The sequence below is a fragment of the Enhydra lutris genome, unplaced genomic scaffold (assembly GCF_002288905.1).
Source record: "Enhydra lutris kenyoni isolate GAN:26980312 unplaced genomic scaffold, ASM228890v2 scaffoldscaffold29, whole genome shotgun sequence".
Lineage (NCBI taxonomy): Eukaryota > Metazoa > Chordata > Mammalia > Carnivora > Mustelidae > Enhydra > Enhydra lutris.
The window spans coordinates 3,174,881-3,200,409 of record NW_019154113.1 but is presented as its reverse complement, the minus strand read 5'-3'; the positions used below and the strand labels follow the sequence as shown (position 1 = coordinate 3,200,409).

At 39.4% G+C, this 25,529-nt stretch overlaps 1 protein-coding gene across 1 annotated transcript in view; it reads left to right on the top strand.

The window, feature by feature from the left end:
* The window catches only part of LOC111152595 (family with sequence similarity 189 member A1), a 519,244-nt gene that overhangs the window by 202,110 nt on the left and 291,605 nt on the right, over window positions 1-25,529 (top strand). The window contains exon 2 of the mRNA XM_022511106.1: window positions 1,173-1,229. Coding sequence (XP_022366814.1) covers window positions 1,173-1,229 — 57 coding nt within the window. The remainder of the gene's footprint in view (window positions 1-1,172; window positions 1,230-25,529) is intronic.

The window sequence follows — 25,529 nt, the reverse complement described above, 5'->3', positions numbered from 1 at the left end:
ATACTATTTGTTGATATTGAGTATGTTTGCAAAATGCATGCATTGAAGAAAGTATATATGTGATATGCTTGGGAGCAGAGCCATGTTGAGCTCTTTGGTTCATTTTGTTTGTTTTGTGTGTTGTGTGTGAATAAGATTCAGCAGTCTTGGAGGACAGGTCTTAGGGAGTGGGAAGGGAACAGAGGTGGGAGGACCTGATGGAGCAGAGAAGGGAGGACATCTGGGGAGTGATGCAAAGCCTAGTGGAGAAGGAGCCTCCCACAGGAGGATGTGGTTAACCTCAGGTCTTCAAGCTGATCACTGCACTAGTGTGTTGCACTCAGCGACCCCTCTGGTGACCTTGGGAAGTGTGTGGGCAAGTGGTGAGGGCTGAAGCCAGATTGCAGTGAGGAGGGAGCAGTTGTGTCTCTGTGATCTGTTGGGCCCTGCCTGTCCCAAGGAGCCTGGGAATGGAGGGATCCATGGCTAGCATGTGCCTCAGGGATTGTGGGCCAGGAGCTGAGGGGTGGTTCTCCTGAGAGAGAAGACACAATGATCTTCATGGGGTTAGGGAGACATGGAGGAGCCAGGGTGGGGGGAGGTGGCTGCTAGAAGAGGTCCTGGAGGGGACTCACTCGGTGGGACCTGGAGCCATGTAGGCCAGTATGTGGGAAGCTGGGGACCTCATCCAGTGGCACCGCCTCCTGGTGACTTGGGAAGCTGTCTGGGGGACCAAGTGTGGGAAAGGAGAGAGGGAGCCTGCCAGGTCTGCTGCGCCCAGCACCCATGCACAGAAGGAAAGTAGCCAGGTGACTGGCAAGGGGGGAGCTCCGCCTTTCCCCAAAGTAGGGTTTGTAGTCCTCCCTGTGATTTTTAAGTCACGAAGCCAAAAAACTCACAGGAACAGAGTGGAGTAAGTGCTCTTCCAGCAAGTGCATCCGTTCCTGGGCCCATCCATACAGAGCCTAAGTGATCTCTCAGGAGTTCCTGGTGGTCTCAGAGGCCCATGTGCCACCCACAGTGGCTGCAGGGTGAGCGTCCAGGTGGACAGCAAGCTTCATGTCCCCCTGCTCCTGTACGTGGGCTGGATTCTAGAAGTAGTCCGTTTTCAAGCTGAGATGGCCAGGACTGTGTTGATGGTCCATTAGAGGTTTCCAAAGAGTCTTACCTTCCTGCACCGTTTGTCCTTGCAGGTGCTGCTGTCAGGACTCATTGGCGTCGTCTCCTGGAAGAGGCCTCTCTCGCTGGTGGTAAGTCTGCAACTGTCTCCACAGCATCCGGGGAGCAGGGCCCTCCCTGCGGGGTTGTTAGCACTTTAAAGGTACCAGCAAAGAGAGTTCTGGCTGCTTTAATGAAAGCGGGACAGAGACCTTGATAGACCTAGAATCTCTCAATGCAGAGAGGCTCTTAGGTAACAACCAGGGTGTATCCTACCTTCTGTCCTTTGGAGAGTAGCCGTCTGGTGCTCATCTGAGATGCTCATGGGGCGTCCTCTTCATTTGTTCTGTTTGGGTGCTGGGAACAAAGACATTTTAGTAAGTGTCAGTGCAAGCGTTTTCTCTAGGTGTGTAAACATATTAGTGCACATGTGTATGCACACAGATGAGCCCATGGGCAGCCCCTCCTTTATCAGAGCTCAAGAAATGTAAGCCATGTGTGTGTTTTGGGGACTGAAACTCAGTGTTTCAGAGGAGGGTGTTTATTTGCTCCAAAGGCACAGGGGTGTTGCTGGAACCCCTTCCCCCATGGCCACAGCCCCATGCCGGGGAGGAGCAGGCCACATGGGAGATGGAAAGAATGGGATGGTTTTTCCATCGGGCAAGTAGCCTGAGCAGATTCATGTCTATTGATTTGTATGCATGTTTTTCTCAGGGTGTGCATTAATATATTTATGTGTCCGTGTCAGGGCCAGACGAAGAGGTTTTCTGGGTTTTGATGGATAATGAAAAAACACGGCATGGCTTTTTTTCTCTTTTGTAAGCATCAATTATTTAAAATCTCTTCTTTAAGTGATTAGGTTTGGAGATAATGACATGTACTAAATATTAATGGAAGCAGAAAAATCCCACAAATCTGCCTGTTGTAAACACCTTCCCCTCCCGAGAGTAACCACAGCATCCTGAGGAGGCATTGGGAAGAGAGTGGCATTAATTCAGTGAGCCTCTTCTCCTATGACTTGTTGAGAAATTTCCTTTAAAAAAAAAAAGTTTTGTTTTTTTTTTTAATGTAGAAAGTATCAAACATGTACACACGTCAAGAGAGAAGCTAGTATAATGAATCATTGTAGACCCCCCATCTGTCTTCTGCAAATATCAACCTTGGCCTGTCTTATTTGATCCAAGCCCCTTGCTGGAGTATTTTAAAGTAAATCACAACTAGTGTGTCAAGGAGCTGACTCCACTGTGCAGAGGGAAATGGTGGTGTACATACCAGCTGTGGGGCCGATGCCCTTTGGCTGTGCTTTTGGGCTCCCTTCAGGGACACGGGGCCAGCCTGTTCCATTCCTTCTCATCTGCCCTGATGAAACAGGCCAAGGAAGCCCTCTTGCGCTGGCAGCCAAATAAGGAAAAGCCACAATGGGGCGGTGGTGAGCACTTTCTCCCATTCATTTATTTCTACCCAAGCCCCAGGTAGGAGAGGAGGGCTTCCCCACACTCAACTGACCACTTTCTTTACTTAGGGAGGTAAGGGGGTGGGTTAGGCTAACCCTAGGTGCTGTCACAAAGCCCAGACTGTCAGTGGCTTAACATGGCAAGAGTTAAAAACCCAAAAGCTCAGCCAAACGACGTGCTTCTTCTAGAGTGGTCATTCCGGACAGTGGAATGGATCCCCATCACAGGGGATCCAGAGACCCTGGTTGCTTCCTTCTAGAAGGGACTCTACCGTTCCCTAGGCTTGTGGACTCTTACTTCATTTCAGTAGAACGGGAAAGGCAATGTGGATGGGCCTAAATGTGACCCTCATTGCTCACACGTCCAACCACTGTGGAGGGCCTGTCACATGGCCCTTTTGGGCTGGGTAGGAAGCTGGAAAAGGTAGTCCCTTCCTGGACTTCCCAGCAACAGCTCCATACTATATAAAGAGGTGGGCGGGAATTTTGGTAGAAAATTGTTCCTCTCTACTGTGAGATCATTCTTCTGTGTTGACCAGGACAATACAGTCTTCTTTATTTAAATTCAATTAGCCAACATAGAATACCTCATTAGTTTCAGATGTAGCATTCAATAATTTATGAGTTTCAACAATACAGACTTTTGATTCGTTAGTAAAAACTCACTCTAGACTCAGCTAGAACTGAGGAATCAATGAATTCTTTTATCCCAATCTAGAATTAATCTAGAATTAATCTAGAATTAAGGAATTCTTTTATCCCAAGTTCCTGTTTCTCTCCTCTCTACCCTAATGATAGTGTTTCCTTCTTCCTGGAGCTATAAAAGTGAAGGAGCCACTCTGACCGTTTTGGTTCATTTCCAGGGGTCTCACCACCACTCTCTGTCCCTGCGAAGAATTCCCCCTCCCCCCACCCAGAGGGAGTTGCCCTCTCTGAAGGAGGGTGTCTGTCCCTCAGGGTGGTTGGAAGAGGCAGTGTTGGGCCCTGCCAATCCAGGATCCACACCGCCATGCCCCACGCCCTGCGGGGGCTGGCAAGTGAGGACTGCCATGCGTGGGCATGCTGAAGGCAGGGTTTTGGTACTGTCACTGGTCTATTGGCAGTGCCTTTCCTCTGAAGGGCTGGTGTATGGGGTCATATCCTAATCTCTGCTACATGTCCTTTCTTTCCAACAGTCCGATCTTATAAAACACAATGGGATGAGGAACGGTATCCTTTTTGCCTGGAGTGACTGGTATACTGGTGGGGAGCCTGTGTTAGGAAAAAGCAAGGGAGAAGGGGCAGCAGGCTGTCTGAGAGGACGGGAAGGAAGGTTGCCCCTTCCAGGCCGGTGAATGTGATGCCAGAGGGAAAAGGAGGAGAAAAATACTGGGACTTTTTTGCCCTGGTATTTTATAAGAGCCTTTCATAATGTTGGAAAGTGATGATAGCTATTTCAGTAGAGAATATGTATTTTTGCATTAATGTGGTTCTTTTCTTCTTTTTTAATTGAGGTGTAGTTAATATATACTTACATTAGTTATATTAGTTATATAGTTTCAGGTTATATTGTTATATTAGTTCATAATTATTATATGATATAATATTTCAGATATACAATAGAGTGATTCAACAGTTGTGTTCATTACTCAATACTCATCATGGTAAGTTTACTCTTAGTTCCCATCACCTATTTCAACCATCCCCATCCACCTCTCCTCTGCTGACCACCAGTTAAGAGTCTTGTTTTTTTGTCTCTTATTTCCTTTGTTTGCTCATTTGTTTCTTAAATGGCACATATGACTGAAATCATATGCTATTTGTCTTTCTCAGTCTGACTTGTTTTGCTTAGCGTTATATTCTCTAGGTCTACCCATGTTGTTGCAAATGGCAAGATCTCAGCCTTCTTTATGGCCAAGTAATAGTCCTTTGTGTATATTTACCCCTTTTTATTTACCCATTCATTTGTGGACAGACAACTGGGTAGATTCCAGATCTTGGCTATTGTAAATAATGCTGCAATAAACACAGGGATGCATATGTCTTTTCCTTTGGGTGAATACCCAGTAGTGGAATTACTGGATCATATGGTAATTGTATTTTTAATTTTTTAAGGAACTTCCATACTGTTTTCCACAGTGGTTTCACCAGTTTACATTCCTACCAATAGTATGCAGGGGTTCCTTTTTCTCTACATCCTCCTCAACACTTGTTATCCCTTGTCTTTTTGGTTCTAGCTATTTTGATGGGTGTAAGGTGATACCTCATTGTGATTTTTTTTTCTTATTGTGATTTTGATTAGCATTTCCCTGATAATTAGTGATGTTTAGCATCTTTTCATGTGTCTGTTGATCGATCTTCTTTGGAAAAATTCTATTCCCTGGTCCTCTGCCCATTTTTAAGTCAGATTATTTGTTTTTTTGGTATTGTATGTATATGTCTTCTATATATTTTGAATATTAACCCCTTATCAGTTATATTATTTGCAAATATCTTCTCCCATTCAGTAGGTTGCCTTGCCATTTTGTTGATGGTTTCCTTCAGTATGCAAAAGCTTTTCATTTTGATGTAGTCCCAATAGTTTAATTTTGCTTTTGTTTCATGGCCTGAAGACACATATCTAGAAAAATGTTTCTGTAGCTGAAGGCAAAGAAATTACTATGATTTCTTCTAGGGGTTTTATAGTTTCAGGTCTCATATTTAGGTCTTTAATCTATTTTCAGTTTATTTTTGTGTATGGATAAGAAAGTGGTCCAGTTTCATACTTCTGTATATAGCTGTGCAGTTTTCCCAGCATGATTTGTTGACAAGACTGTCTTTTCCCCATTGTAAGTTCTTATCTCCTTTGTCACAAATTAATTGGCCATATAGTCATGGTTTTATTTCTGGGCTCTCTATTCTGTTCCATTGATCTAATTGTCTATTTTTATGCCATACCATGCTTTACTTTTGATTACTACTGCTATGTAGTATATCTTAAAATCTGGGATTGTGATACGTCAGCTTTGTTCTTCTTTCTCGGGATTCCTTTGGCTATTTGGGGTCTTTTGGGATGCTATACAAATTATAGGATGATTTGTTGTAGGTCTGTGAAAATGTTGGTATTCTGATACAGATTGCATCACATCTGTAGATTGCTTTGTGTAGTATGGACATTTTGACAGTATTGGTTTTTCTCATCTGTGAGCATGGAATAGCTTTCCATTTGCTCCATTGTGTCATCTTCAATTTCTTTTATCAGTGTTTTATAGTTTTCAGAGTAGAGGTCTTTCACCTCTTTGATTATGGTTTTTCATTATTTTTGGTGCAGTTATAAATGGGCTTGTTTTCTTTTTTTTTTTTTAAAGATTTTTTATTTATTTATTTGACAGACAGAGATCACAAGTAGGCAGAGAAGCAGGCAGAGAGAGAGGAGGAAGCAGGCTCCCCACCGAGCAGAGAGCCCGATGCGGGGCTCGATCCCAGGACCCTGAGATCATGACCCGAGCCGAAAGCAGAGGCTTTAACCCACTGAGCCACCCAGGCGCCCCATAAATGGGCTTGTTTTCTTAATTTCTCTTTCTGCTACCTCTTTATTGCTATATAGAAATGCAACAGATTTCTGTATATTGAATTTGTATCTACAACTTTACTGAATTCATTTATCACTTATAGTAGTTTTTTGGTGGAGTCTTTAGGGTTTTCTATATATATCATGTCATCTGCAAAGAGTGAAAGTTTTACTTTTTCCTTACTAATTTAGATGTTATGTATTTCTTTTTCTTGTCTGATTGCGGCAGGTAGGACTTCTAGTACTTCGCTGAATAAAAGTGGTGAGAGTGGACATCCTTGTCTTGTTACTGACATTAAAGGGAAAGCTCTCAGTTTTTCACCATTGAATATGATGTTAGCTGTTGGTTTTTCATATAAGGTCTTTACTATGTTGAGGTATGTTCCCTCTAAACCTACTTTGTTGAGAGTTTTTTTTTTAATATTTTATTCATTTGTTTGACAGAGATCATAAGTAGGCAGAGAGGCAGACAGAGAGGTAGGCAGAGAGGCAGGGGGTGGGGGGTGGGGGAGCAGGCTCCCTGCTGAGCAGAGAGCCCGATGTGGGGCTCGATCCCAGGACCCTGGGATGATGACCTGAGCTGAAGGCAGAGGCTTTAACCCACTGAGCCACCCAGGTGCCCCTTGTTGAGAGTTTTTAACATGAATGGATGTTGTACTTTTTCAGCTGTTTTTTGAGATGACCATAAAATTTTTTTTTAATTTTTATTTATTTATTTTTTCTTTTCAGTGTTCCAGAATTCATTGTTTATGCACCACACCCAGTGCTCCATGCAATACGTGTCCTCCATAATACCCACCACCATATGGTTTTTATCCTGTCTCTTGTTAATGTAATATATCACATTGATTGATTTGTGAGTATTGAACCACCTTTGCATCCCTGGAATAAATCTCACATTTTTTATGATAAATAATTTTTTAATAAATTGTTGGCTTCTGTTTGCTTTATTTATTTGTTGGGGATATTTGCATCTATGTTCATCAGAAATATTAGCCTGTAGTTTTCTTTTTGTTTGTAGTGTCTTTGTCTGGTTTTTGTGTCTGGGTAATGCTGGCCTCAGAATGACTTTGGAAGCTCTTCCTCCTCTTCTGTTTTTTGTAATAGTTTGAGAAGTGTCTCCTGTGGTTGAGATAATTGTTTTCCTTACATTAAACTATAAAAGGTTCTATATTATGGTAGATTGCAATTAGGAATAAAATTATATAGCTCTGATTTAAATAATTTTTGAAAGATTCAGTGGAACATCTTGCGATTGCTTATTTATCACTAATGGAACTAGCCTCAGACATAATCACAGGTAGTAAGATTTAAAAAAATTTGAGTGAAGTACTGTTTACATTTTATATTATACTGTTTGAGGAATCTGGCTTTGGGTTTACTTTTATTTGAGGAGTCTGGCTTTTTGGGTTACTTTTATTGCAAAATTTTTATCAACCAAGTTGGGAATGTGTATCTGTGAAGGTTTAATCAAACAAATAGAACCTCTAGGAGCCAACAGCAAGCACCTCTGTGAGTCAGACTCCTCTGAGTACTGCTTTGGCTCCACTGCCACTCAGTAACTATACCCACATTGTCCTTGGTGACTTAGTGCTGTCACTTGGTCCCTGCCACCCTGGAATCCCATAATCCTTATTGCATTTAGGGAGCCTAGTTTGACGGTAGCACAGATATTTCCAATCTAATTTTTGGCCTGCAGAGAAGAGGTACCACAAAGCTCTTCAAGGATGTTGGAGTTCCTCTCACAGATTTCTTATAGTTGTGGTAAAAAGTGTGTTCCCTGGATCCTCCAGGATAGGTGAGCAAGTCTTATGGGATCAATGCATTCTTATTCCAGTCTCCTTAAGCCTTTAGATCTCTTCCTCTTACGGTATACCAAGGAAGTCTGGCATTTCAACTTCATTTAGAGTACCCCACCTTTGGATTCATATGTTAGCAAACTGAACAAACTTTTTTTTAAACTCCTCCAGCTAAACATTGAATGTTAGGATCTTCGCTTAGCAGATAGAAATAAATCTGGCCTGATTCTACTCTATATTCCTTCTACCTTGATCCTCCACCATTAATAGTAAGTCCTAAGGATGTCCCCAGCCTCCAACTGTAAGAGGGTTTCCAGACAGCAGCACAGGTAGGGGAAATATGGAAAGAGCCTGGCTCACTCACTGAGTTAAGAAGAAGGTGGTAAAGGTCTGGGGATTTCAAGGAGGCTAGAGTTCACAGGAAAAAGTGCCAGAGAGAAGGGACTTCCACAAACAGAGTTCTGGAGGTCTGCAAAGGATTCCCTGTGAGTATTCAGCTGATGTTGATCAGCTTTTTCATATGAGAAAACTACCTGAGGTCAGGAAAGAATCGTCTGAGAAGATTAGAGGGAATAGTACAGGCAAAAAAGCAGGGCTTTCCTACCATCCCGACTGGAAAATCTAGTGATTTGTTCAGACAGGGGAGTAGAATACTTTTAGAAGAATCTTGCCTCAGTAATGGGGAATAATTAACCCCAGAGTACATGTCACTCCAGTCCTTTATGACAAATCTTAATATATGTGCTGCTTCAGCAAGCTCTGTGATAAATCTTAAAAGCAAGATCCAAAGGAATCAAACCATTTCCAACTAATTTAATTATGTCCTAGGATAAAGTTCAAAAATGTTCATAGGAGTACAAAAATATCTAGTACCACCAAGATAATAATCCCAATGTCTGGCATCCAATCAAAGATTACTAGGCATGCCAAGAAGCAAGAAAATACAATCTGAAATGAGAAAAAGAAATCAATTTAAATTGATATAAAATGTACCCACATGTTAGAAATAGCAGACAGCAGACAGAAGGGACATTAAAACAGTTATAACTGTATTCCAGATGTTCAAAAAATTAACTAGAGACAGGAAGGTATTAAAAAATACCTGTTTGAACTCTGAGTAATGAAAAATTCAATATAAGAGAGAAAAGATTCGCTGGATGAGATTAATGGCAGATGCAGTAAGAAAGAAGACGGGTGTCTGGGTGCCTTCGTCAATTAAGCATCTGACACTTGGTTTAGTCTCAAGTCATTTCAGGGTCATGGGCTGCATTGGGCTTCCTGCTCAGTGGTGAGTCTGCTTTAGAGTCTCTGCCCCCCTCAAATAAGTAAATCTAAAAGAATATAAGAGAAGAGAAGATTAGGGAACTCAAGACATTGCAATAGAAGTTATCCAAAGGTAGAACATGGAGGAAAAAAAATTGTGGAAAATGAACAGAGTATTATGGTGAGTGCTGTGAAGTGTGTAAACCTGGCGATTCACAGACCTGTACCCCTGGGGATAAAAATATATTATATGTTTATAAAAAATAAAATTAAAAAAATGAACAGAGCATTAATGAGTTATGAGTTAATGGAGAGAATTTCAAGAAGCCTCTATGTGGAATGGGGGTCCCTAAAGAAATGGGGATGAATAGAAAAAATATTAAAAAATAAGGGAGTAGATCTTAAAAGTTCTTATCACAAGAAAAATATTTTATGACAAGGTGTAGTGATGGACATTAAGTAGACTTATTGTGGTGATCATTTTGAGGATATTGAGGATTGAGGATTTTGAGGATAATGTACATCTGAAACTAATATTATATGTTGGGGTGCCTGGGTAGTGCAATGGGTTAAGTGTTTGACTCTTGGTTTGGGCTCAGGTCGTGATCTCATGAGTCATGAAATTGAACCCTGTGTCCGGCTCTGTGCTCAGTGTGGAGTCAACTTGGGTTTCTGTCTCCCTCTGCTACTCCCCCGACCCTTGTGATCTCTCTTCTCTCTCTCTCTCTTGCTTGCTCGCTCACTTCTCTCTCTGAAATAAATAAGTAAATCTTAAAAAGATATATATATATATACTTTTATGTGTCAGTTGAATCTCAGTTCAAAAAAAAATAATAGCCAATTTTATTTGGAAAATTGGATAAAATCTATAAACCCAGAGATCTGAGAAACTCAATGCACACATAAGACAGGAAATATGAAGAAAAACACACCAGCATTTTGTGGGATTTTTAACATGTATGAAGAAAATAGTGTAAAGGTGAGGGAGAGGTATACAATGTAAGGCTCTTAAAAGATATGTGAAGAAGTCTGTCACTTGAAGGCAAAGAGCTATATGCTAAAATATATACTATAAACTCTAAAGCAACCACTAAAATAAAAAGAAAAAATGAAGAGCTGGCTAATAAGCCAACAAAGGAAATACAGTGGGGTCATGCAAAATACCTAATTATCCAAAAGAAGGCAGAAAAAGAAAAGAAAAGGGGGAACAGAGCATAGATGAGACATAAAGAAAACAAATAGTAAGATTTTATTACCCATTTGAATTTCTTTTGTGAAATGCTGTTCGTTTGATTTGTCTATTTTCTCTAAGACTGGTTCCTTGGTATGTGGGATTTCTTCATACAGTAATTCTTTTCTGCTCTAAATGGCTAATATTTTATGCCAGTCTGTTGTTTGTCTTTCCCTTTTTAGTTTTAATGAAGTGTCTTTTTAAAAAAATATAGAACTGTTAGCTTTTTATCTTGTAAACTTTGTTGTTCTTATTTTCTTATGTGGTGTCTAGGGTTCCTTACTTTAAAAGACTGTTCTTGCCCCACAATTCTGAAATTATTTTCCTGTGTATTTCCAAAACGTTTATAGTTTTCTTTTTATGTTTAGGTAATTGATCCCAAACTTACTTTTAAATATGGTATGAAACTTAAAGCTCTAACTTTACTTTTTCCAAATGAATACTTATTTCTCCAGCAGCAATTTTTGAATGTTTACTATTTCTCCTCACAAGTGAAGTGTCCCTCTCCTTCCTACTTTTCTGGACATGGGTCTGTTTATTAATCTCTATTCTGTTTCATGACTCTATTGGTCCATTTTTAAAATTTTTTATTGATCCATATTAAGCCAGTACAATATTTTAATTAGTGAAGCTTTAAAGTGAGTCACTCTTATTTTTTCATAAATTTTGGTACTTACGTGTATTTTCTCTTAAGAAAACTTTTGAATCACTTCATAGAGTTTTATACTGATAATGCTTTGATTTTGGTTGTGACTACATTTACATTGCTTTTATATACTCTGGACAAGTAATATCTTTATTTTTGAGAGATGGGGATATATTTTCTGTTATAATTTCCAAAAAGATGATATTGTGTGTTGATCTTATATCTGGCTACAACACACCATAGTGACCTATTGTTCTGGATCTGGTTAGTCTATTGATATTTAAGAGATATTTTCTGGGGAAATTTCTTCCGTTAAGTTTTTGATTATATCGCTTCTCATATTTCTCTGCTTTCTAGAATTTATCCTACTTGGAGTTGGTAGAAGGATATTCTACCTGCTAAATTGATGTCAAATAATTCTTAACATGTTTTAGTATTTTTCTTTTTCTTTCTTACTTCCTGGGTTATTTCTTTTGTTTTATTTTCTGGATAACTAATTTGGACCTCAGCCATCTTCATTCTGCTATTTGACCCTTTTGCTAAATGTTTCATTTTGACAGCATGTTATTTTCAGAGAATCCTCTTGTTCTCTAATTGCTTCTTTTTCATAGCAATATGCTCACAGTTCATGAAGCACTTATTGTATGGGTGCGGTCTCCTTCAGGAGTATTAATTAGAATTTTATTTGTCAGGTCTCCTCACTCCTCTGTATTCTCACTTCCCCCCACAGGTCAGTTGGCTTCTTTATTCATCTAGCTTTTCAGGAAATTTGTTTTACTCAGGTGGCTGGTTATCCTGTTCATATGTACAGAGGACTGTGTTGGTGTGGGTAGGTGGTTGGTATGGTTGGTTGCTTGGTGTCTTGTGTTTTCTTGCTGGGGTGGTGTGCAGCCCTTCATAGTTCCTGCTACCCGCACCTGGGTAGACCTGCCCTGGGATGGGAAGACCATCTTTGGGATCTTTGAAAGCATGAGATCCATGGGAACTGGCAGGATCTATGTCAGGCCTCCTGGGAGAGGCAACCAGCTTAGCGCTGATGTTCCACCAGGCAGAACTGCTTTTCCAACTTCAATATCCATTGTGAAGGCTCAGAGGTACCTCAAGCCAGGCTTGACCTGGTGGTGGTGATGATGATAATGATGATGATGTCAGCAGTAATGACTAATAGTTATCATTCTTCATGTTCCAGACCCTCTTCTAAGGACCACTCTATGAAGTGAGTACAACAAGTTCTAGACATGCCTGAGGTTTTGCAGCTTGTGAGTGGCAAAGCTCAGGTTTGAACCCAGGTAATTTGCTTATGCTCTTAACCACTAGGCTAGCCTTCATCCTGCCTGCACATCAGAGCCACCTGAGGCACTTAAAAAATAATACTAGTTCAGACCCATGGCATCATTTCTGTTTAGCTTCCATAATGAGTATGGTTGTGAAATATTCTATGTAGCAGGACCTTTTCAAGTATTCTCACCATTTGGTTCTCATGACACCCCAGTGGGGCGCTCTGTTACCAACCCCCCCAAAGGAGGAACTGAGGCACAGGATGGGAGCGGGGGGCAGGGGAGTAAACAATGAGCTGGTCACTAGCTCAGGCCAGTAGGGTCCTGGAGGCTGTGCTCCTAATCCCTGTGCCACATTGCCTCACTTGAGATCTTTAAATTTAACAACACAAAACCTCTTTCTTTAGCTTACTGAAGCATAAATTCAGCTCCCTTAGCTTGTCAGGCTAAGACTTAGTGCAGCACAGCATCAGACTAAATAAAATGCTTTTATGTCCAATTCATTATTTCATGATTTCCTTTTCATTAGAAGCTGCCAGATAGAGGAAGATTTTTCTTTTCTTTCATATTTTCTTTTCTCAGAAAAGGCAGCTCCCGTACTTTCACATTCATCCCAGCAGGTGTTTGGGTGGTTTCTATGCTGCAGGGAGCATTCAAGTCCTGAGAAACAGGAATGCTCTTCCATTACACTGGGCAGTGGCCAGAGCACCTCCAGTCTTTTGGAGTTTAATTCATTGGAGCTGTCCCAGGAGTGGTAGTAGTAGATGTTTACTCATTACTCTTAAGTTTAGGGGTTCCTGGGTTCAGCCAGTTGAGCAACCAATTTTTGATTTTGTCTCAGGTCATGATCTCAGGGTCATGGGATTGAGCCCTGCATAGGGGTTCACGCTCAGTGGGGAGTCTCTGGAGATTCTCACTCTCCCTCTGTCCTTCCCAACCCTCCCCCCAAATAAATCTTTAAGAAAAAATGAATAGATTTCTTTAAAAAATAAAAAATAATAATTATTCCCAAGTTTAGATAAACCAGCCTTATATACCCAAGTATAAGTGACTGATTCTTATAGTGCCAGATTTATTGGAAACCTACAGATAAATGACGGAAAAAAATAGCTTTCATTGCCCTTCCATTCGGCTTGAATTCTGTTATTGTTGTTTATTTCCTCAGCTGCAGTATTTAATGAAACATGCAAACGCCAAGGAATTATAACTATTTGATGAATGAACTTCAACCTGGATTAGGGTGGGATTTTTTCCCCCTCTCTTTTCATTGCTATGGCGATCATTTTCCAATATAAGAAAGCTTAAAAATCTTATGCCGCATATATTAACTTCTTTTTAAAAGTGTCTTTGAATTTTTGTACCAATGGAAATGTTTCCTGCTGTGTCCATCAGAAATTCAGCTTTAGTTTCACTACAGATTTGTATGTTTGGCAGTATTTTGTGGGAAAAAAAATGTTTGAATCACTTTAACCTTTAATATGAGTTATAGAAAGCCTGTAGGGCTTTCTTTCAAGCTCATGAATTGAGCTCAAATATAACTTTAATATGCTGTTTAAAAATTAGGTGAGCTAAAGGTTAATATATTTAATGTAAATGTATTTGGAGTCATTATTTATTCAGAAAATTCGTTATAAATCCACTTTGGGGGCTTCTTACAGTCAAGATCACGACCTCTCTTCCAGAGAATGTATTTTGCTTGATTACATTAAAGATGAAGCCTTCATTCCTTAAGTGCTGAAGAGGAGAAGGAAGTAAAATGTGCACAAATTTGTACAGGTCTTTGAAACAATGCAGACTCTTACTCTGCTAATAAAGCAGCTTAAGTATCTAAAACACTCTATCTTGTTTATGAAGATCGACTAATACGCTCATCTTAAATTTACTAACAGTATTAAATTTCATTAGGGAAAGGCAGTCTCACCAGAAAACCAAGACTGACACAGAGTAATTAAAGTAGAGCATAAGAAAACCACTGAAGGCCAAGTGAAATTAAAGATGGTCATTGGTAAAATACCCAATTTTATTAAAACATGACTGTTTTTTTTTAATATATTTGCTTGAGTCATTTACTTCTCAGTATAAATTCTTCTGTTTTGATCCATCAGGTACATTTTTAATTGAAAATGTAATAAAAGTTACTCTCTACAAGAGACAATGAGCTTGGATAGGAAAATTAAAAACAAGGTAGACAAAAGATATCTAATAAGGTAGTCATGTGCCTAAAAGCACAACGAATTAAATGCATCATTTTGAATCGTACCTGGAAATAACTATAATAGACTTTCCCCTGGTTGTTGCTTCTGACTGGATGTTGAGACTCTTTTTAGAGAGATGGAATTCTTTCTGTAGGCCAGTCTGGGGAATTTTGCTCTCTTCCTCTGAAGGTAGAGACGAGAGAGCAATGAGGTCCATAGGAATAGTACTGAGGACAGGTGGTGGTCTTTGGGAGCTCAGAAGCCTTATGGAACGTGTATACCTCCATGCTGCAGATGTCCCAGTATGTGCCTCTGCATGGCATCCTAGACCCTTCCTATGTATCTATCAATGGCTTGAGTGGGTACTTGTAATCCAAGTACACTGGTAAGTATGTTGTGAGATGAGTTGCATGTAACTGACTCCCCAGACCCTGATCAATTTCTTGATGATGATTAACCCAGTATCTAGTATCCCCCAGTTGCAGGCATCAGCAAAGATTAGGATGTTTCCAGAAGAGAAGAGTTTGCCCCCCTGCTGGTTACTGAGGCTTGGTAACATGGTTCCTGGTATGTGTCAGTAGATGACCTTCACATGTATAACCCCAGGATGATTCTGTCTTTCAGACAGTTCTTTATTCTGTGTGTCCTGGACACATACAGGATGTGGTCAACAAGAAGCAATGTTCAGAAGTGTTACATGATGAGGCTCAGGGTCTTCTGTGCCACAGGAGTCCTCCAGATAGCAAAATATACCGTGCAAGGTGCAGAACTCTGAGTTGAGTTGGGAACAAAGAAGCGTAAGATATGGTCTTGCCTTCAAAAGTGTGGATTCTAGATGAGGAAATCATATGAGTTGGAAAAATATAAACAGCAATAAAAGTATTAAAATAGTAATAAGAGATAATAGGAAACAGTTGCAGGTTAGAACTTAATCAAGAAATGAATTGGTCATAGTTTTTTATTTTGAAAGATGAAAGCAGTTGATGCTTTGCTGACACTTTTTGTGTATCAGCTCGTAACAGCCCTCCAAGACAAGTATTCACTATTACAAGTGAAGAACGCATTCCTTCCAAAAGTAATATGTAATTGACCCAGGTCACAGGTTTGGATAGAGAACTCGCCAGAGTTTGGGTAGAGAAATCTAGGTCCATCTGCTTCTGAAGGGTCTGCTCTTTTCATTATGTCCTGCTGCTTCCACTAGGGATGAATCAGAATGCATCTTACGGAGAATGGGATTCAACCTATGTAAGACAGGTGGCATTTGTGCAGGTGGATTGGAGAGTGGAACCCTTGCCAAGCCAACAGAACAACATCAACAAAATCTAGGAAGCAAGAAAAGGACAAGGTCTAAGGGTCCAGGAGAAATTCAAGTGCAGAAACTTTGGGGGAGAAAGGGAGGGCAGTGGTTGGCCACAGCTGGTTCTTGAATCTTCTCTCTAGCTTTCAGAGTTGTCTTCAGCCTCTGCTTGAGCTCTTCCAGCATCAAGAGATAGATGACTGCCCAAATCTGCCAGCCCGTGGAGTAGCTTCTTAGAAGTGCTTCCTGGTCATACTTTAGTAACTGGCTCTTGACTCGTTTTGCTCCAGCACTGACCTAATCACCTGATGCTTATGGTCTGGAAAAGACTGAATCCGCTGTCCGTGCAAGAGGAGCTCTGTCTCCTGTTCCAAGTGTTCTGATGGGTCCTTAGCTGACCAGGGAGCAGGTGCAGGGTGGCCCCTCAACTGAGAGTGGCAGTGGCATGGTCAGTGACATACTTAATGTGTGTTTTGCTGTGCTGGCAATTTAACTCACCATATTAATGACAAGTCTTACAAATTCCATAGCCTCTTGTGTATAGACATTTGCCAAAAGCATCTATAGTTAAAGGAAACGGAGAGTCTCCTGTACAGTCTGTTTTTGATAAGAATTGTCTGATGTCGGGACTTTTGGGTGGCTCAGTTGGTTAAGTGTCTGCCTTTGGCTCAGGTCATGGTCCCAGGGTCCTGAGATCGAGTCCTGCATCAGGCTCCTTGCTCACCGAGGAGCCTGTTTCTCCCTCTGCCTGCCACTCCTCTTGCTTGTGCTCCTTCTCTTTCTCTCTCTCTCAAGTAAATAAATCTTAAAAAAAAAAAAAAAAAAAGAATTGTCTGATGTCCACTTTAGAAATCCCTGCCACCTCTAAAATGTCTCTCTTTCCTAATGCACTTCCTTTGCCCTGGGGTCTTCATGGTCTTCTAATAGAAAAAAGTCGTTAAGAAAAAAAAAAAAGCTTAATATGCTGAGGTAGCTCTAATATAAGAAAAGTAATAAATGAAGTGTCACTAGATTCAAACTGCATATTCTTTCAGAAAGAAGGCAATTACTGTTATAAAGATATAGCATTAGAAAAATTATTGCAGCTGAGAAGTATGTGGTATGTCTGTCTGTGGCACAGTTAATTTTAAAAGTATTACCAAGCATACAAATCATAAGACTAAAATGCTGAACCATATTAATTGAAAGTGAATTTAATATGCAGTTCTGAGGAACTGTCTCTACTTATCCAGCTCTAAAAAAATTGTAACTTATAGGCTATTAGTTATCAGATTTTCTTTCAAATGTCCAACCTCTTTTAATGAAGATTATTACTCATAGACCTTATCTTTGATTCCTGAATAATTTTTTTGCTGTACAATAAGTAACGGTAATATTGGAACATCCACATTTTACCCTGATTTTTATATGCATTGAATTCAAGTTTCTGTAGGTTCTAATTCTTGTTAAAATACAGAAATTCTGATTAGGAATGAAAAAGAAAACTCAGAGTTTTCAGATTTGATTGTTCTGCTATTCACTTTGTGTAGTTCAACTATTGATAGAAAAACTGATTGAAATTGATTGAAAATAGCACTGTAGATAGGGAGTATTATCTAATGACTAATAAACTTTTAAAATCAGTCACACATTATTTGAAGATTGGCTTTAGGAGGAAAAAAGACATTATCTACATTTCTTATTTGTGTGGTATTACCAAACACAGGTCTTTCTTTCTTTCTTTTTTTTTCCTTTCTTATTCATTTATTTTTTAACTTTCTTTTCAGTGTTCCAGAATTCATTGTGTATGCACCACACCCAGTGCTCCATGCAATACGTGCCCTCCATAATACCCACCAGGCTCACCCAACCTCCCAAACCCCGCCCCTCCAAAACCCTCAGTTTGTTTTTCAGAGTCCACAGTCTCTCATGGTTTGTCTCTCCCTCCAATTTCCCCCAACTCACTTCTCCTCTCCATCTCTCCATGTCCTCTGTGTTCTTCCTTATGCTCCACAAGTAAGTGAAACCATATGATAATTGACTCTCTCTGCTTGACTTATTTCACTCAGCATATTCTCCTCCAGTCCCATCCATGTTGATGCAAAACTGGGGTATCCATCCTTTCTGATGGCTGCGTAATATTCCATTGTACATATGGACCACATCTTCTTTATCCATTCGTCTGTTGAAGGGCATCTTGGTTCTTTCCACAGTTTGGCAACTACAGCCATTGCTGCTATGAACACTGGGGTACAGATGGCTCTTCTTTTCACTACATCTGTGTCTTTGGGGTCAGTACCCAGTAGTGCAATTGCAGGGTCATAGGCAAGCTCTATTTTTAATTTTTTAAGGAATCTCCACACTGTTTTCCAAAGTGGCTGCACCAAGTTGCATTCCCACCAACAGTGTAAGAGGGTTTCCCCTTTCTCCACATCCTCTCCAACACACGTTGTTTACTGTCTTGTTAATTTTATATAGGGATAGAGGGAACATTCCTCAACTTCATAAAATCTATCTATGAAAAACCCACAGTGAATATCATCCTCAATGGGAAAAAGCTGACAGCCTTCCCTTTGAGATCAGGAACACAGCAAGGATCTCCACTCTCACCACTCTTGTTCAACATAGTATTAGAAGTCCTAGCAATAGCAATCAGACAACAAGGAGAAATAAAAGGTATTCAAATTGGCAGTGAAGAAGTCAAACTCTCTCTCTTCATTGATGACATGATACTTTATATGGAAAACCCAAAAGACTCCATCCCCAAACTACTAGAACTCATACAGCGATTCAGTAATGTGGCAGGATACAAAATCAATGTACAGAAATCAGTTGCTTTCTTATACACCAACAATGAAAATACTGAAAGGAAAATTAGAGAATCGATTCCATTTACTTTCTTTATTTTTTTCAAGATTTTATTTGTTTATTTTAGAGGGAGATAAAGAGCACGAATGAGGGGAGGGGGAGAGGGAGAGGGAGAGAGAGAATCCCAAGCAGAATCCATGCTGAGCACAGAGCTGGGGGTGGGGTTAGATCCCAGGCCCCTGAGATCATGACCTGAGCGGAAATCAAGAACCAGATTCTCAGTCAATTGAACCACCCAGAGGCCTCCCAAAAACAGGTCTTGATGAAGTTTCCCCCTCCACACACTATGTGAGTATTAGCTACATGTTCTAGAAAATCTGGAAAATTCAGGGACATGACAGAGAAGACAACTGTAGGGGCTCTGCCCCTGCTCACAGCCACTATTAGCCTCATCTCATCTTTTTTTTTTTTTTTTTTAATTTTTATTGTGTTATGTTAGTCACCATACATCACATCATTAGTTTTTGATGTAGTATTCCAAGATTCATTGTTGGCATATAACATCCAGTGCTCCATGCAATATGTGCCCTCCTTAATACCCACCACCAGACTCACCTCATCTTTTCCTACAAACAGCCATTTGCTCCATGATCCAGACTGGTATCTCACACTGGAGCTCTGTTTTTGCCAGTTCCTCATGTCCACCACTGTGTGCTCTGTTTGGATTTTATGTTCGTATATATGTTAGTGTTCACTATTTGTAGATTATGTCACTTACTAATATGAAGTGGTCTTGCCCAATTGAATGTTTTATGGACTTTGAATTCTGCCTTGTCTAAAATTAGAGCACCACCATCATTTCTCTTTTGTTCAGATTTGCCTGCTATCTTTGCCTATCATTTTTATTTTACTTTTGTGTGATAGTTTATTCCGGGATGTCTCTTAATACAAATCAATTTGCTTAAACCAGGGTGACTGTTTCTTGTGAAATCTCCTCTATATGTGTGAATGAGTTCAAGTTATTCTTTTCATCTTTCTGCCTTTCTGCATTTTTTCATTGGTCCTTCTGATTTTTAGTGTTCTTTCTAAAAGCGCTTCATTCAGTTTGCAAACATTTAAAAGGTAAGCAGCTAGTTTCCTATTCTGCCGGCAGTTACATTCTAAAATATAGCTCATCTTTTCCATTTTAAATTGTGAAATATTTATTAGTAGAACAAAATATATGACACCTATGCGGAATACATGTAAATTATGAAGCATAACCTTGAAACAAACAACGGAGCCCCCCCCACTCCCAGAACCAGTCAACATAGGAAACGTAAATTACCCACTCTGGGGTCTGCTTATGGTTCCCTCTCCATCTCATCTCCTTCTCTCTGATTCAGAGCAGGGCTTTGAGGGTCGCCCTTCATTTACCACATATATACATCTCCCTAAATAATATGGTATTTTTATTGTTTTTGAACTTCATATAAATAGAATCACATTCTATTCTTCTATGACTTCGTTTTTTTTTTTTTCATTTAAACATAATATTAGGAGATCATATTTGTGTGTGTAGCTCTAGATTAATTGCTTTTAATGCTGGTATAATGTTCCATCATGTGAATAATCACAATATGTTTGTCTCTTCTTCTTGAGTGGAACAAGTAACTTTTTTCCCCATTATGAACTGTGCTACTGTGCTACTGTGAATATTTTAATACCCTCCTCTTCATATACCTGAGAGTTCCTCTGGTATATGCACCTGGAAGTGGAATCACGGGGCTATAGGGAATGTATATTTTCACTTTTATGGAATAATGTCACATGGTTTTTCCAAAGCAGCCAATATAGACACCTAGTAGTGTTCACTTTTTTTTTTTTTTTTTTAAAGAACTTCACAGGGCTTGACTTGAAAGTCTGGCACATGTAACATAGTATTTCATGGTCTCAGTTTGCATTTATTTTATTTCTGATGAAATCAGCCAACTTTTATGTCTTTACTGGCCAGTGTGTTTCCTCTTCTATAATAGGTTTGTGCTGTACTTTATTTTTGTTTATCTCTCTCTTACTTATTTTTAGAAGTTACTTACATTATATCTTCTGGATGCTATTTCTTTGTTAAGTCTCCGTTTAGGATTTGACTTACCATTTCACTTTCTTTATGGTTTTCTGTACTTAACAATCTTTTTCACTATGGGTAATTTTGTGCATGTGCAATTTTTGTTAAATCCTTCCTGGAGTGATATCATCAATATGGAGGAAGAGGAGTTTTCTACCATTTTCTCCCACAAAGAACACTGATTGTGAGGATCAGCCACAGATGGGAGTGCCTTTGCAGAAGTCTGGAACTCCAACAGAGAAGTTCCAGCAAACTGTTGGAACAAAAACTATCCAAGATTAGAGACGATAAAGAGGGTAAGAGGAACAGTTACAAGTTAACCGCTTCACCCCTCCCCCAAGGCAGCACAGCTCATTGCCAAGAGAATTTTCTCAGCCCATGATTTCTCCCGAGGAGAAAAGTGAGACTGTGTGTGAGTGCATGCTACTGGCATCCCCCGCTGTGTGGGATGCTGTCAAAGAGACCTATTTATTTCTGGCCCACTCAGAATCTGAGGTGTGCTAATGACTGGAGGGTAGAAAGGGCTGGGAGAACAGCAGCCAGGGCTCTCAGAAGCCATCAGTGGAAAACAAATAAGAGGCTGTCCGCACTTGGATTGGCTTGATGGGATTGAGAGAAAGCAGTCTCAAGAATTCTACCTCTCCCCCACTCCAAGAGGGAACAAGAAGTCTGGAACAGGTGTATCCATAGAGGAGGTCTGAGAAAGCCTCAGAATCTCTAAGATGATAAGATATTTCTCTGCTGAAGACAGTCAGTAAAGACTGGAGTATGTGACTGTTTCTTCAAATATGAACACAATTCAAGACGTTAAAGAATATGAAAAATCATGGAAACATTATACCACCAAATTCATTTTGTATCCTGCTACATTACTGAATGTAACACAACAATGGAACAACAGTGGAAAGGAACACAACAATTTTATAGTAACTGACCTTTAAGAAGTGGAGATCTGATTTGTCTGATGAAAAATCCAAAGTAGTTGTTTTAAGAAGTTCATTGAGCTGCAAGATAATTTAACAGAATCAGGAAAACAATGAAAAAATGGGAAATTTAACAGATATAAATGATTTTTATTTTATTTAATTAATTTAAAAATATTTTATTTTATTTATTTGACAGAGAGAGAGACAGCAAGAGAGGGAACACAAGTAGGGGAGTGGGAGAGGGAGAAGGAGGCTCCCCACTGGGCAGGGAGCCTGATGCAGGACTTGATCCCAGGACCCTGAGATCATGACCTGAGCTGAAGGCAGATGCTTACCAACTAAGCCACCCAGGCATCCCATACAAATAGTTTTTAAAAGAACCAAACAGAAATACTAATGCTGAAGGATAGTATGGCTGAAATGGAAAAAAAAATATACAGTAGAGAGCATGACCATCAGACCTGATAATGCAGAAGAAAGAGTCTATAAAACTGAAGATGGTTCATTTGAAATTACCCAGTCAGAGGAGAACAGTGGAGAAAAGTTATTTGAATTATAGAATACTATTAAAAAAATCTATGTATTTTGGGATTCCAGGAGGAAAAGAGAAGGAGAAAGAGGCAGAAAGCTTTTTAAAAAATGATGTCTTACAGCAATTCAGTAATGTAGCAGGATACAAAATCAATGCACAGAAATCAGTTGCTTTCTTATACACTAGCAATGAAACTATAGAAAGCAGAATTAGAGAATCAATTCCACTTACTATAGCACCAAGATACCTTGGAATAAACCTAACCAAACAGTAAAACAATAAACGATCTGTACTCAAGGATCTACAGAACACTCATGAAAGAAACTGAAGAAGACACAAAAAGATGGAAAAATACTCCATGCTCATGGATTGGAAGAATAAACATTGTTGAAGTGTCTATACTGCCTAGAGCAATCTATACTTTCAATGCCATCTCAATCAAAATTCCACCGGCATTTTTCAAAGTGCTGGAACAAACAATCCTAAAATTTGTATGGAACCAGAAAAGACCTTGAATCACTAAGGAAATGTTGAAAAAGAAAAACAAAGCTAGGGGTATCATGTTGCCTGATTTCAAGCTTTGTTACAAAGCTGTGATCACCAAGACAGCATGGTACTGGCACAAAAACAGACACATAGGCTAATGGAACAGAGTAGAGAGCTGAGATATAGACCCTCAACTCTATGGTCAAATAATCTTCGACAAAGCAGGAAAAAATACACAGTGGAAAAAAGATAGTCTCTTCAATAAATGGTGCTGGGAAAATTAGACAGCTATGTATAGAAGAATGAAACTCGACCATTCTCTTACACCATACACAAAGATAAAATCAAAATGGATAAAAGACCACAATGTGAGACAGGAACCATCAAAATCCTGGAGGAGAACATAGGCAGTAACCTCTTTGAGATCTGCCACAGCAACATCTTTCAAGATGTGTCTCCAAAGGCAAAGGAAACAAAAGCAAAAATGAACTTTTGGGACTTCTTCAAAATAAAAAGCTTCTGCACAGCAAAGAAAACAGTCAACAAAACAAGGAGGCAACCCAGGGAATGGGAGAAGATATTCGCAAATGACACGACAGACAAAGGGCTGATATCCAGGATCTATAAAGAACACCTCAAATGCAATACACACAAAACAGATAATCATGTCAAAAAATAGGCAGAAGACATGAACAGACACTTCTCTAATGAAGACATACAAATGGCTAGCAGACACATGAAAAAGGTTCATCATCATTAGCCATCAGGGAGATTCAAATCAAAACCACATTGAGATACCTTACACCAGTTAGAATGGCAAAGATTTACAAGGCAGAAAACAACAGATGCTGGAGAGGATGTGGAGAAAGGAGCACCCTCTTACATTGTTGGTGGGAATGCAAGTTTGTGCAGCCATTTTGGAAAACAGTGTGGAGATTCCTTAAAAAATTAAAAATAGAGCTACCTTATGACCCTGTAATTGCACAACTGGGTATTTACCCCAAAGATGCAGATATAGTTAAAAGAAGGGCCATATGTACCCCAATGTTCATAGCAGCAGTGGCCACAGAGCGCAAAACTGTAGACAGAGCCAAGATGCCCTTTAATAGATGAATGGATGTAGAAGATGTGGTCCATATATATAATGGAATATTACTCAGCCATCAGAAAGGATGAATACCCAACTTTTGTATCAACATGGACGGGACTGGAGGAGATTATGCTGAGTGAAATAAGTCAAGCAGAGAAAGTCAGTTATCATATGGTTTCACTTACCTGTGGGGCATAAGGAATAACACAGAGGACATTAGGAGAAGGAAAGGAAAAGTGAATTGGGGTAAATCAGAGGGGGAGATGAACCATGAGAGACTGTGGACTCTGAGAAACAAACTGAGGGTTTTAGAGGGTTTTAGAGGGGTGGGGACATGGATGAGCCTGGTGGTGGGTATTAAGGAGGGCATGTATTGCATGGAGCACTGGGTGTGGTACATAAACAATGAATCTTGGAACACTGAAAAAATAAAATGAATGAATGAATGAATAAATAAAAATAAAAGTGAATAAGAAACAATATTGTATGTAATATATCAATGCCATCTTTATATTATTAATTCATTGTAAGAAAAATATATTACATTTGTTCTTGTAAACATAGTAATTTAATATGATAGCAAATTGGAATTCTACAGAAAATAAAAAGATACATAATTTCAAAAAAAAAAACCCCAAAGAAATGAAGGGTGACAACTTGCCAAATATGGGGAAATAGTTCAACATCCCAAGTTTATGAAGCCTGTAAGTCCCCAAACAGTTCAATCCAAAGAAGAATTCACTGAGGCATATTTTAATAAAACTCTCTAAAATTAAAGACAAAGAATTTAAAAAGAAGTGAGAAAAAAATTCCTCATATAAAAGGAAACCTCTGTAAGGCTGTGTCAGTGGATTTCTCAACATAAATCTTGTAGGCCAGGAGAGAATGGGATGATATATTCAAAGTGAGAACTGCCAACAGAAAACTTAACCTGGCAAAGTTTTGCCTCCGAAATGGAGAGGTAAAGACTTTCTCAGACAAACAAAAGCTGTGGAAATTCATTCTTACTAGACCTGCGTCCATGAAATGCTGAAAGAATTTTTTTCAAGTTGAAATGAAAGGACAATAATTAGTAACATAAAAACATAGGGAAGTATAAAACCCATTGGCAAAAGTAGTTATATAGTCAGATTTATAACCCCCCAAGCTCTAATATTAATCACTTAACTCTGGTATAAAGGTTAAAAGACAAAAGTATTAAAAATAACTGTAGGTATAGTTTCTTAATGTATGCACAATATAAAAGGGTATATATAAAAAAACAAAGACATAAAATGTTAGGGGGAGTAAGAGGGTAGAATTTTTGTATGCGATTAAGTTATCATCTTAAAACAGACTGTTACATCTCTAAGATGTTTTTACTAAGCCTTATGATAACCACAAAACAAAAACCTACAGTAGATACAAAAAGAGGTAAAGAGAAGGGGATCAGGAGTGCCTGGGTGCCTCAGTCAGATAATCATACTACTCTTGGTTTTGGCTCTGATCATAATCTCATGGTGGTGAGATTGAGCCCTGTGTTGGTCTCCTCATTTAGTGGAGAGTCTCCCTTTCCCTCTGCCCTTTCCCTCCGCCCCTTCCCCTGCTTGAATGCACTCACTCTGTCTCTAAAATAAATAAATAAATAAATCTTTAAAAAGAGAGAGAGAGAGAGAGAAGGGAATCAAAGCATACCACTATGGAAAATCATCAGTTCAAAAAGGAAGACAATAAGACAGGAAAAAAGGCACAAAGGAACTACAAAACAGCCAGAAAACAATAAGATGGCATTAGTAAG